This window comes from Salmo trutta, chromosome 15, assembly GCF_901001165.1.
Source record: "Salmo trutta chromosome 15, fSalTru1.1, whole genome shotgun sequence".
Lineage (NCBI taxonomy): Eukaryota > Metazoa > Chordata > Actinopteri > Salmoniformes > Salmonidae > Salmo > Salmo trutta.
In genome coordinates, this window is record NC_042971.1 from 13,103,043 (window position 1) to 13,116,693 (window position 13,651).

Here is a 13,651-nt window from a genome sequence, read left to right on the forward strand (position 1 = left end):
TTGATCCATATCTGGTGTAAGGTTAGGTGGAGGCGAGGTTGGGGACTGTTGAGTTGGTGAAGGGAACTCAGAGTGGACTTTATTGTGTTTCCTCCTCCCAGAGGGAGTGCGCGCTCCGGATTTCGAGATTAGGTACAAGAATTGTGATGTGTTTTGCTTTCCGGTGCACGGTGATAACGGGGGCATTAAGTGTTGAGGAGGAGCAGTTGAAATTGAAGATTCAGTGTTTGTAACACCCGCTGTTTGATGAGACGTAGATCCGGTGGGGAAATGGAGAAGACATTATCTGTCATGCTGAGTAGTCACCAGATAAGGTCAAGGTAGTCAGTTATCCTGTGAGAGCTTATGTTCCGAAAATATTGCAGCAGTTTGTAGAAGGGAGATGCCTAGATGTGAGAAGTGTGCAGGAGGGCATTTGACAAAGGAATGTGTGGTATCGGTGGAGAAAGTTGTGTGTGTTCGTTTTGGTGGGGATCATGGGGCTGGAGATTGGAGGTGTCCGGTGAGAGAGAGGCAGATTGAGGTTGCCAGTGACTGATGGGAAGTATACATTATGTGCTTCAGTAAAGTGGGCTTTTTGGCATTCATAGACATGGTTGTGAATTGTACTGCAGAAATGGATGGATCGAAAGTCACAGAAAATAGAGGTTGTGGTGGCAGCGGGCGATAATTATTTTTTATTTAACCTTTAACCTTTAAATAAGAACAAATTCTTATTTACAATGATGGCCTACCAAAAGGCCTCCTGCGGGGATGGGGGCTGGGATTAAAAATCAAATAAATAAAATATAGGACAAACAGGAAGTACTTGGGATTGCAAGGATTTACTGCAGAACAGCTGTAAGGGGTGTTGAGTGGTAGTGATATGCCCTCTCAGACCGTTGGTCTGGAGTAGGACTAGATAGAGTTAAATATTGGAATGGGTGGTGTGTTTTTTAGAGAGAGGGTAATTTTCCATTTTTTATTAGTTATTATTGTATCAAAGAATATAATGTAGGTAGGCTCTGAATGGCCTCACACACCAGTATAGTAGGTGGCACTGTACGCACCTAAAAGTTGGATGCGATCCGCCAATCAAATCTCAAAGACGAAGATATCAAGTATTTTTTCTTTCTACGCCACAACACATCTGACCCACGTAGTTTTTGCCTGCCCTCTACTGGACAAAAAAAGTAATAACACCGGTAGTTGCGTTTAATGAGCGGATGCTGCGACGTCACGGCTTTGGTCAGCGCGGCAAGTGTAGTAAGAACTTTCGCTGCTAAAAACATAAGGTAATTTTTTCGACATGCTTTATTGTCTCAAGATGCCTTCGTACACTCTTCTCATTGCAAGTGTTGGTATTTCTGTTCACACATTTTAAATAGTGAAAAGTAATTCGCTGTTGGTCTCTAAGCTAACGTTATCTTTCGAAGTTTGCTTGCTAGCTAGCTACCAGTAACGTTAGCTTGTCAGACATTATCTGGTCATTGCTGTTGATAAATCACACATGCCCTTGTAGTCCAAATCGATACTGTGCTTTTGCAATGTTTCCAAATGAATAGCTAGTTTCTAGGTTGCAATATACAGTGTACAGAACATTAAGAACACCTCCCTAGTATTGACTTTGCCCTCACAGAAAAGCCTCAATTTGTTGGGGCGTGGACTCTACAAGGTGTCGAAAGCGTTCCACAGGGATGCTGGCCTATGTTGACCCCAATGCTTCCCACGGTTATGGCTGCATGTCCTTTTGGTGGTGGACCATTCTTAATACACACTGAAAACTGTTGAGCGTGAGAAACCCAGTAGCGTTGCATTTCTTGACACAAGCCGGAGTGCATGGCAGCTACTACCATAAGCCATTCAAAGGTACTTAAATATGTTGTCTTGCCCGTTCAACGTCTGAATGAAACACATACGCAATCCATGCCTCAATTGTATCATGGTTTAACTTTTTGGCCAACCCAACCAAATTCACATAGAAAGGTGAGATCTAGATGTGTTGTCTTTTATTGAAGGTAAGTCTAATAAACGGTAGGTGTGTTCTGTTAGCTATTTCCGTTCTTCCCGTTAAGTTTTGTTTCAGTTTTGTACACCAACCTTTAACAGCAGAAAATACAATATTTTAGGTTATGGAAAATATATTTCACAGCTGTTTGGATTGTACAATGATAATCTACACTATACAAAACAAGTTGTATTTGTCACATGTGCCGAATACAACCTTACAGTGAAATGCTAACTTACAAGATATTAACCAACAATGCAGTTAACACTTATTTTTCTTAAGTGAAAAATGGTGCCTTTGGAAAGTATTCAGACCCGTTGACTTTTTCCACATTGTTAGGTTTCAGCCTTATTTTAAAATTTATTAAATTGTTTTTTTTCATCAATCTACACACAATACCCTGTAATGACAAAGCAAAAACAGGTTTTTACAAATGTATTAAAATTATTCAGGCCCTTTACTCAGTAATTTGTTTAAGCACCTTTGGCAGTGATTACAGCCTTGAGTGTTCTTGGGTAGGACACTACAAGCTTGGCACACTTGTATTTGGAGAGTTTCTTGCATTCTTCTCTGCAGATCCTCTCAAGCTCTGTCAGGTTGGATGTGGGGAACGTGGCTGCACAGCTATTTTCAGGTCTCTCCAAAGAGATGCTCGATCGGGTTCAAGTCCGGGCTCTGGCTGGGTCACTCAAGGACATTCAGAGACTTGTCCTGAAGCCACTACTGTGTTGTCTTGGCTGTGTGCTTAAGGTCGTTGTCATGTTGGAAGGTGAACCTTTGCCCCAGTCTGAGGTCCTGAGCAGGTTTTCATCAAGGATCTCTCTGTACTTTGCGGCGTTCATCTTTGCCTCGATCCTGACTAGACTCCCAGTCACTGCCGTGAAAAACATTCCCACAGCATGATGCTGCCACCATGTGTCACCATAGGGATGGTGCTAGGTTTCCTCCAGACATGATGGTTGGCATTCAGGCCAAAGATGATCACGTTTCTCATGGTCTGACCATCTTTAGGTGCCTTTTGGCAAACTCCAAGTGGGCTGTCATGTCCCTTTTACTGAGGAGTGTTTTCCGTTGGGCCACTCTACTATAAAGGCTTGATTGGTGGAGCTCTGTAGAGATGGTTGTCCTTCTGGAAGGTTCTCTCATCTCCACAGAGGAACTCTGGAGCTCTGTCAGAGTGACCATCGGGTTCTTGGTCACCTCCCTGACCAAGGCCCTTCTCCCCCGATTGCTCAGTTTGGCTGGGCAGCCAGCTCTAGGAAGTGTCTTGGGGGTTCCAAACTTCTTCCATTTAAGAATGGAGGCCACTGTGTTCTTGGGGACCTTCAATGCTGCAGACATTTTTTTGGTACCCTTCCCCAGATCTGTGCCTCGACACAATCCTGTCTCGGAGCACTACGCACAAGTCCTTTAACCTCATGGCTTGGTTTTTGCTCTGACATGCATTGTTAACTGTGGGACCTTATATAGACAGGTGTGTGCCTTTCCAAATCATGTCCAATCTTTTGACTTTACCATAATTGGACTCCAATGAAAGGGTACAAACATTTCAAGGATGATCAATGGAAACAACATGCACCTGAACTCAATTTTGTCTCATAGCAAAGGGTCTGAATACTTCTGTAAATAAGGTATTTCTGTTATTTTAAAATACATTTTCAACAATGTCTGACCCTGTTTTTACTTTGTCATTATGGGGTATTGTGTGTAGATTGCTGAGCATATATATATATTTATTTTAATATAATTTCTTTACAAGTTTTTTTCATACATTTTAGAGTAAGGCTGTAACGAAACAAAGTGGAAAAGGGCAAGGGGTCTGAATACTTTCTCAAGGCACTGTACGTGCTTGTTTTGTCACATTGCAATTAGACACTAGAATTTTTAGAAAATGGCGGAGCGATTTCTGCATAGTGCAGCATTCACCTGTCTCCTCTCCATCTACACTGATTGAAGTGGACATCAATAAGGGGTCATAGCTTTCTCCTGGTCAGTCTGTCATGGAAAGAGCAGGTGTTCTTAATGTTTTGCACACTGTGTAGAGCTAAACACATTACATCACAGGATAGGTTAGATAGCGAACGTTAAACAAAGATCTGACCAAACTGTCAGTGGGGTCACACGAGACTAGGGGGTGTTTTCACGAGCCAGTTACATGCATGTTTGCCCATTCAGTAATTACATTACTTTTGCTATTAGTAGTTGGCATCTGCTGAGAATGCTCATTTAAGCTCATGTTCCCCAGCCGAACCCAATAAAGGTGCAAAGATGTCCAGAATTGAGAAGATGAGCATCCTCGGTGTGAGAAGCTTTGGAGTGGAAGACAAAGACAAACAAGTCATATCATTCTTTAATCCCTTGACTGTGTTAGTGGGACCCAATGGTGCTGGTAAAACGGTAGGTTGCATGAGATTTATACGACTTGTATGCTGCCCTGCAAAAAAAAAGTTAGTATCACATAACATTACATTCATTGACATTACCATAAAAAGGGATCATTAGCCGATGAAGCGATAAATGCAAATTCTTATCACACTTCTTGATGGGATAGTGGGTGCGAGATGCACAGTATTGCATGGTTTTGACCTAGCCTGCTTCCATTGGTTGGTGTGCATTGCAGACAGTTAGCTATGCTGGTAGATTCAAGGACTTATTTTAATCCACTTTTTTCCTCCTCTGGCCGCAGACTATCATTGAGTGTCTGAAGTATGTAACAGCTGGTGAATTTCCCCCAGGAAGCAAAGGGAATACATTTGTTCATGATCCAAAGGTGAGGACCTCTGTCTGTCTTGGTTGGCTTTGCAAGTGAGTTTGTTTATACATCAATGCAAAGCAGAGAAATATGAATGTTTGTCAACATTATTCATAACAAAGGCCTGGAGTTTTTTTTCTCGTCAGCGAAAACCCAAGACTCGTTTTTATAGCATCCTCCTTGACATACACAGTTCCTAGGCCCTGGTTGTCATGCGTAAGAGGTACCTAATACTGTCTTTGGTGTGTTAGGATGCTCATGAGACTGATGTGCGAGCTCAGATCCGACTGCAGTTCACCGATCTAAATGGAGAGAAGGTGGCAGTTCAAAGGTCCATGCAGGCAACACAGAAGGGCAAGAAGACTGAGTTCAGAAGTCTGGAGGGGGTCATCACCAGGATCAAGTGAGTTTGTGTCACTCTACCTTAACCACAGAATATGTTCAAGAGAAGTGGCAGGCACTATATTGTACACAGGACCGGCCCACCCATAAGGCAGGTGCCTAGGGTGGAAAGTTGACGGGGGACATTTTCCGAGCTTAGATGATCGACACACCTCCAACAACACAACGCGTCACATAATTCTCTCCGAAAGCATGTACACATTATATGGACTAGGGATATACATTTCGGTCAATTTTGCCGCTGACTAATTGACCTGACTAATTGACCCTCATTAACCCATCAAACAAACTCCAAAAAATCCTCACAGTAAAATGACGTGCCCAACAGAACATACTATCAGAGATCTGTATACAATGACGAGATGCTTATATTTCCGCCCTAGCAATGTAAGTCGTCCCAAGGCAGTAAGGCAGGCGACAAGCTTAGGCCCAAAATAAGCCCATAAGAACGCATTGGGCTTATTTCAGACTTTTGCTTCGCCGCCGCCTCTGATACTATGCATGCATACAAGGACCGGACATTTTTTGTTAACCTCCCTGGGCAAGGTGGGACGCTTAACGTTCACAGAATACATAATTATTTTAAGAATTATAGATACAGAACTCCTTTATGCAATCGCGGTGTCAGATTTCAAAATAGCTTTTCGGCAAAAGCACATTTTGCAATATTCTGAGTAGATAGCCCGGCCATCACGGCTAGCTAATTTGACACCCACCAAGTTTGGCCCTCACCAAACTCAGATTTACTATAAAAAAAATTGGATTACCTTTGCTGTTCTTCGTCAGAATGCACTCCCGGGACTTCTACTTCAACAACAAATGTTGTTTTGGTTCCAAATAATCCATAGTTATATTGAAATAGCTCCGTTTTGTTCGTGCGTTTAGGTCACAATCCGAAGGGTGATGCGCGAGCGCATTTCGTGACAAAACATTTCAAAATATTCCATTACCGTACTTCGAAGCATGTCAAACGCTGTTTAACCTGTTTAGGATAGGGGGCAGTATTTTCACGTCCGGATAAAAAACTTAGCCGATTTAATCTGTTTATTACTCATGCCCAGAAACTAGAATATGCATATAATTGTTTGATTTGGATAGAAAACACCCTAAAGTTTCTAAAACTGTTTGAATGGTGTCTGAGTATAACAGAACTCATATGGCAGGCCAAAACCTGAGAAGATTCCAAACAGGAAGTGCCCTTGTGACAGAGATGAACATTTGTTAGAAACTTAGTTGTTGTTATTGGATTACCCCACTATGATGGATTTCTAATATGACTAGGATTGTGCTTCTGGACAACGAAATAAAGTTGATTTGAAAACCAATAGAACAGGAGAGAATTGCTGGTTAATGGCATGAGGAAGTCTTTATAAAATAATTGCCTCGTTTCTATGGATGGATTTGGCAAGGCTACTTTGAGACAAGGTAAAACACTCCTCATTATTTGAAGTAAAGTAAAACGTTCAGCTTTCAAACAATTCTACTGCCTCAAGCTCCCATTGCAAAGTGGTGGGGGACGTGCTGATTGTCAGCGGTAGACAGGCTATTGCCTATGTGCCCGAATGGGTGGCACGCTTTAATTATGAGTTGAGATATAGAAAAAGCTCCTTTTTAATTGTGGCCAGCAAAGTTTTTAACACGTGGTTGCATTTCGGATTGTTATTTGTTGCGCGACAACTGGGCTTACAAAAGCAGGTTTCATTCCAGTACATGCTTTTTGAGGAGCTACTCTCACACTGTCTGACAGGTGATAGGATATTCTGCTCCTCAAACTAGGCTCTGTATGCTGTGCGTGTGTGATAAATAAGATGCATGACAACGAAAATACACACGCCTCAAATAAATGCCACACAATTATGCCAATTAACCTATAGACCGATAAGCATGACCGGCCAAATATATTTTTGGTATTAACATCCCTATTATGGGCTATTTAGGTGAGCCCGTTTGCCGCCTCATGATAAGCTGTGCCCGCTGAAGTCAGGGTCACAAAATATTTTAGTGTCCATGCCCAGAGCGCCTCTCCAGTGTGCTGTTGGAGAGTCATCGAACATAAATCTTAATTTTTTTTAGGCATTTAGTAGATGCTCTTATCCAGAGCAACTTAGAGGAGCAATTAGGGTTAAGTGCCTTTCTCAAGGGCACTTCAACATATATTTCACCTAGGTATTCGAATCGGCAACCTTTAGGTTATTGGCCCAACACTCTTAACCGCTAGGGTACCTGCCGTGCCTAAACTATGCTTGTTCTCTATTTTTACATTTACATTTTTGTCATTTAGCAGACTTTCTTATCCAGAGCGACTTACACTAGTGAGTTCATACATGTTCTTACTTTTTCCGTACTGGTCCTCCATAGGAATCGAACCCACAACCCTGGCATGGCAAGTGCCATGCTTTACCAACTGAGCCACACGGGACTCTGTATCTAAAATCATGTAGCCTACAGGCTACTACTCTTTACTATGTGGTTTTTCTGTAGCCTACAGACTGGAGACCATATTTATGACAATGTTATGAGACTGACACTTATTTTGGTATTTTCTTTACATCACGCATATTAGAGATGTAACGATTCACCGCTACGCATCAGTCCCGGTTCAGATGTGTAAGATCTCCATTGGTCCGCGGGACCCCAAACCGATCCAAATGATGCAATCTAAATGCAACATGCATTGGTCAGAAAATCAATTCAAACGTTACGAATCGCCCGTTCACCAATTTTTTTGGGGGGGGCTCAAATTTATTTATTTCTTCCTTCCGAATATACAACTGGCCTCTCAGTGTTGAACTAATCACATAGTTATTTTGACAGTCATTGATCTACAAGTCATTTTTCATGCTGAAAAATCCCTGGCAGTATTAGTAGCCTAGTCAAACAGCTGCGAACAGCGCACTCAAAGTTAAGCTTTATTAGTTGAGCGTGACAACCAATATACAGTTGAAGTCGGAAGTTTAGATACACTTAGGTTGGAGTCATTAACTTGTTTTTCAACCACTCCACTAATTTTCTTCTTGTTAACAAACTATAGTTTTGGCAAGTCGGTTAGGACATCTACTGTGCATGACACAAGTAATTTTTCCAACAATTGTTTACAGACAGATTATTTCACTTAATTCACTATCACAATTTCAGTGGGTCAGAAGTTTACATACATTAAGTTGATTGTGCCTTTAAACAGCTTGGAAAATTCCAGAAAATGATGTCATGGCTTTAGAAGCTTCTGATAGGCTAATTTACATAATTTGAGTCAATTGGAGGTGTACCTGTGGATGTATTTCAAGGCCTACCTTCAAACTGTGCCTCTTTGCTTGACATCATAGGTGAAAATCAAAAGAAATCAGCCAAAACTCTGGTTCATCCTTGGGAGCAATTTCCAAATGCCTGAAGGTACCACATTCATCTGTACAAACAATAGTACGCAAGTATAAACACCATTGGACCAATCAGCCGTCATACCGCTCAGGAAGGATACGTGTTCTGTCTTCTAGAGATGAACGTACTTTGGTGCGAAAAGTGCAAATCACTCCCAGAATAACAGCGAAGGACCTTGTGAAGATGCTGGAGGAAACAGGTCCAAAAGTATCTATATCCACAGTAAAACGAGTCCTGTATCAACATAACCTGAATGGCCACTCAGCAAGGAAGAAGCCACTGCTCCAAAACCGCCATTAAAAAAGCCAGACTACGGTTTGCAACTGCACATGGGGACGAAGATCGTACTTTTTGGAGAAATGTCCTCTGGTCTGATGAAACAAAAATGGAACTGTTTGGCCATAATGACCATGACCATGATTGGAGGAAAAAGGGGGAGGCTTGCAACCCGAAAAACACCATCCCAACCGTGAAGCACAGGGGAGGCAGCATCATGTTGTGGGGGTGCTTTGCTGCAGGAGGGACTGGTGTACTTCACAAAATAGATGGCATCATGAGGATGGAAAATTGTAGATATATTGAAGCAACATCTCAAGACATCAGTCAGGAAGTTAAAGCTTGGTCGCAAATGGGTCTTCCAAATGGATAATGACCCCAAGCAGACTTCCAAAGTTGTGGCAAAATGGCTTAAGGACAACAAAGTGAAGGTATTGGAGTGGCCATCACAAAGCCCTGACCTCAATCCTATAGAAAATGTGTGGGCAGAACTGAAAAAGTGTGTGTGAGCAAGGAGGCCTACAAACCTGACTCAGTTACACCAGCTCTGTCAGGAGGAATGGGCCAAAATTCACCCAACTTATTGTGGGAAGCTTGTGGAAGGCTACCCAAAACATTTGAACCAAGTTAAACAATTAAGGCAATGCTACCAAATACTAATTGAGTGTATGTAAACTTCTGACCCACTGGGAATGTGATGAAAGAAATAAGAGCTGAAATAAATCATTCTCTCTACTTTTATTCTGACATTTCACATTCTTAAAATAAAGTGATTCCTAACTGACCTAACACAGGGAATTTTTACTGGGATTAAATATAAGGAATTGTGAAAAACTGAGTTTAAATGTATTTGGCTAAGGCGTATGTAAACTTCCGACTTCATCTGTATGTCTGCTACATGAATTAAAGTAGAACGTTTCATGTAGCCAAAGATTATAAGTTCCTGACCAACACTTTGGTTCCTACCCTGTCACAATAACGCCTCCATAGTGATTCTATTAGTATTCTATTTCTATGAACACCTCCTGGCTTTATAATTCGTTGTCATGTCAAACAAAACTGTATTCAAAGTGCCCACGATTACATTCTAGCTATATAGTTAGAATAATCATTATTTCCATGATTCCAACAATTTCCCACAAGTGTTTTGATCAATATCGCAAGTCAAATCACAATTGTAATATTATTTTTTTTTTTTGCTCATATCATGCAGCCCTACATGTTGTCAGGGCTCTGTCCAGTCAAGTTCTTCCACACCGATCTCAAAAACCATTTCTGTATGAACCTCGCTTTGTGCACAGGGGCATCGTCATGCTGAAACAGGAAAGGGCATTTCCCAAACTGTTGCCATAGAGTAGGAAGCACAGAATCATCTAGAATGTCATTGTATGCTGAAGTGTTAAGATATCCGTTCACTGGAACTAAGGGGCCTAGCTCGAACAATGAAAAACAGCCCCAGACCATTATTCCTCCTCCACCAAACTTTACAGTTGGCACTATGCCTTCGGGCAGGTAGTGTTCCCCTGGCATCCGCCAAATCCAGATTTGTCCGTCGGACTGCCAGATGGTGAATTGTTCATCACTCCAGAGAGAGTTTCCACTGCTCCAATGGTGGCGACCTTTACACCACTCCAGCCGACACTTAGCATTGTGCATGGTGATCTGCATGCTTGTTTGCAGCTGCTCGGCCATGGAAACCCATTTCAAAAATATCTAAAGATACTGAAGCAGCAAACTTTGTGGAAATTAATATTTGTCATTCTCGAAACTTTTGGCCACGACTGTACATGATTTCATAGTTTTGATGTCTTCACTATTATTCTACAATATAAAGATAAACCCTTGAATGAGTAGGTGTGTCCAAACTTTTGACTGGTGCTGTATAGTGATGCACCGATATGACATTTTTGGTCGATCCCGATATCCGATATTTTCCTTGCAAAATAAAACCAATACCGAAATATTTACAATGTTAGTTGCCCTTTTAAGCATTCTTGAACAGTTAAATAGTTAGACCGCTGCGTCCATGTGTGTGTTTTAAGGCACTGCGTCTGTGCAAGTAGTGTCACTACAGTCCCTAGTTTGAATCCAGGCTGTATCACATCCGGCCGTGATTGGGAGTCCCATAGTGCGGCGCACAATTGGCCCAGCGTTGTCTGGGCCGTCATTGTAAATATGAATTTGTTCTTAACTGACTTGCCTAGTTAAATAAAGGTTTCACACACACCACACTGACCATAAAGTTATTTTGTTGGCATTGACGTATGTCCCCATTACCAAAAACATAATCAAAACCTATTTATTTCACTTACTTGCTGTCCTGTTATGTTGTTCATTTGTTCAGTCGTTTCATTCTCAACCAGGATTTCTATGGAATGCCGTTTGGTTCGTTGCGTGTCAAAAAAGATACACGACACTTGTTTCAGTAACTATAGTTAGCTAGCTAACTATATCGCTAGTTGTCATCTAAAATAACCCTAATTTATAAGACAGTTATTTGATTAATGGTGGTCGGACCATCTATGTAAAGCTAGCCACAATAAGGACTAGCCACAATAGTGGACTTTGATTAGCCTTCAAAATAGAAGTATGGCATAATTCTACTTTTTGTATTCATTTGCATTACTGTCAATGACACACTTTTATTTTGAAGGCAAACTGCAAATTCCACTTGTGCCTAATCCTTATTGTGGCTAGCTTCACAACTCAACCTGGTGCGGTCAAGCCAGATGAAGTTAGCTGGCTGCTTATAACGTTAGCTCAATTTCAATACAACACGTGGCAAACTAGCTAATACTTAATCACAAGGATTCCTAAATCATTGCTAAGAATAATGAAAATGATTGCAGGTTCTACTGGTCATTGTTTTCAGGCTGTTTGTATTGGTGCTACCTAGGTACCAAGCTAAAGCAAGCTACCCCAGAAGTTGCGGTCGAACAAATTATGCTTTATTGTAAACGCATCGTTCGTGGCCCGTGTTTGCTCGTTTGCAGACTTTTCTGTACAGCTTTGACAGTGCTACTGTATCTTTTTTGACACGCAAAGACCCAAATGGCGTTCCGTAGCATGTATGTTATTATGCACGTCAGCTTTGAAATCGGTTTTGCACATCGGGGTGTTATACTAGACATCGGCCGATACCGATGTTGGCATTTTTAGCTAATATTGGCCGATTCTGATATGTTCACTGATATATCGTGCATCCCCTGTATATACACTACCGTTCAAAAGTTTGGGGTCACTTAGAAATGTCCTTGTTTTTGAAAGAAAAGCACACTGATGTACTTGTCTTTTGCTCAGTTGTGCACCGGGGCCTCCCACTCCTCTTTCTATTCTGGTTACAGCCAGTTTGCGCTGTTCTGTGAAGGGAGTAGTACACAGTGTTGTACGAGATCTTCAGTTTCTTGGCAATTTCTTGCATGGAATAGCCTTCTTTTCTCAGAACAAGAATAGACTGACGAAGTTTCAAAAGAAAGTTCTTTGTTTCTGGACATTTTGAGCCTGTCACCACAAATGCTGATGCACCAGATACTCAACTAGTCTAAAGAAGGCCAATTTTATTGCTTCTTTAAATCAGCACAACAGTTTTCAGCTAAGCTAACATAATTGCAAAAGGGTTTTCTAATGATCAATTAGCCTTTTAAAATGGTAAACTTGGATTAGCTAAAACAATGTGCCATTGGAACACAGGAGTGATGGTTGCTGATAATGGGCCTCTGTACGCGTATGTAGATATCCCGTTAAAATCAGCCGTTTCCAGCTACAATAGTCATTTACAACATTAATCTCTACACTGTATTTCTGATCAATTTGATGTTATTTTAATGGACAAAAAATTTGCTTTTCTTTTAAAAACAAGGACATTTCTAAGTGACCCCAAACTTTTGAACGTGTGTGTGTGTATTTTTGACTGCTCTGGACCTTTTTTTAAAACGTTGATACTTTCCCAGGCATGGAGATAAGGTGAGCCTGAGCTCCAAATGTGCAGAGTTGGACAGAGAGATGATCTCAGCGCTGGGTGTGTCCAAAGCGGTCCTCGACCATGTCATCTTCTGTCACCAAGAGGAGTCCAACTGGCCCCTGGGAGAAGGGAAGCCCCTCAAGAACAAATTTGATGCAATCTTCTCAGCCACAAGGTACTCTTAGAGTAGTGTTGTTCAGTCACACTTATGCCCATTTTATTCTTTTCTGTGGTTAGTATTGCTTTACTCACAACAGCATGTTGTGTTAGCTACTGCTACTCTCTGTTCATCATATATGCATAGCCACTTTAACCATATCTACATGTACATACTACCTCAATCAGCCTGACTAACCGGTGTCTGTATGTAGCCTCGCTACATTTTATAGCCTCGCTACTGTATATAGCCTGTCTTTTTACTGTTGTTTTTTCTTTACTTGCTTATTGTTCACCTAATACCTTTTTTTGCACTATTGGTTTGAGCCTGTAAGTAAGCGTTTCACTGTCAGGTCTACACCTGTTGTATTCGGTGCATGTGACAAATAAACTTTGATTTGATTTCACCAGGGAATTTAATTTGAAATTCTTATTCAATTCTTGAATTGGTATTAGACAGTTGAATTGATTGGTAAAAATATGAATATTTGGAAATTAATTGAATTGGAATTGAATATTATCATGTTTCTACTTGTACGTCTATATTTCCAGTATAGCAAAGCTGTTTCAAGTGTGACATGATCAGCCTGAAAGCCTAAGGGAATTAAATTGGAATTAGTGGAATTGTTGCGGATCATATTGAATTGGGAATGTCATTTATGTAATTGAGAGGAATTTCAATTAAATTGAATTTATAGCCAGAGGTAATTTAAAAAGATTAGAATTTGTGGAATTAACCCCA

General features: G+C 41.1%; 1 protein-coding gene across 1 annotated transcript in view; it reads left to right on the forward strand.

Moving 5' to 3' along the window:
• The first annotated feature begins 1,184 nt into the window (after positions 1-1,184).
• The window catches only part of rad50 (RAD50 homolog, double strand break repair protein), a 51,477-nt gene continuing 39,010 nt past the window's right edge, over positions 1,185-13,651 (forward strand). The window contains exons 1-5 of the mRNA XM_029690446.1: positions 1,185-1,274; positions 4,233-4,384; positions 4,674-4,757; positions 4,991-5,142; positions 12,743-12,928. Coding sequence (XP_029546306.1) covers positions 4,256-4,384; positions 4,674-4,757; positions 4,991-5,142; positions 12,743-12,928 — 551 coding nt within the window. The 5' untranslated portion in view covers positions 1,185-1,274; positions 4,233-4,255. The remainder of the gene's footprint in view (positions 1,275-4,232; positions 4,385-4,673; positions 4,758-4,990; positions 5,143-12,742; positions 12,929-13,651) is intronic.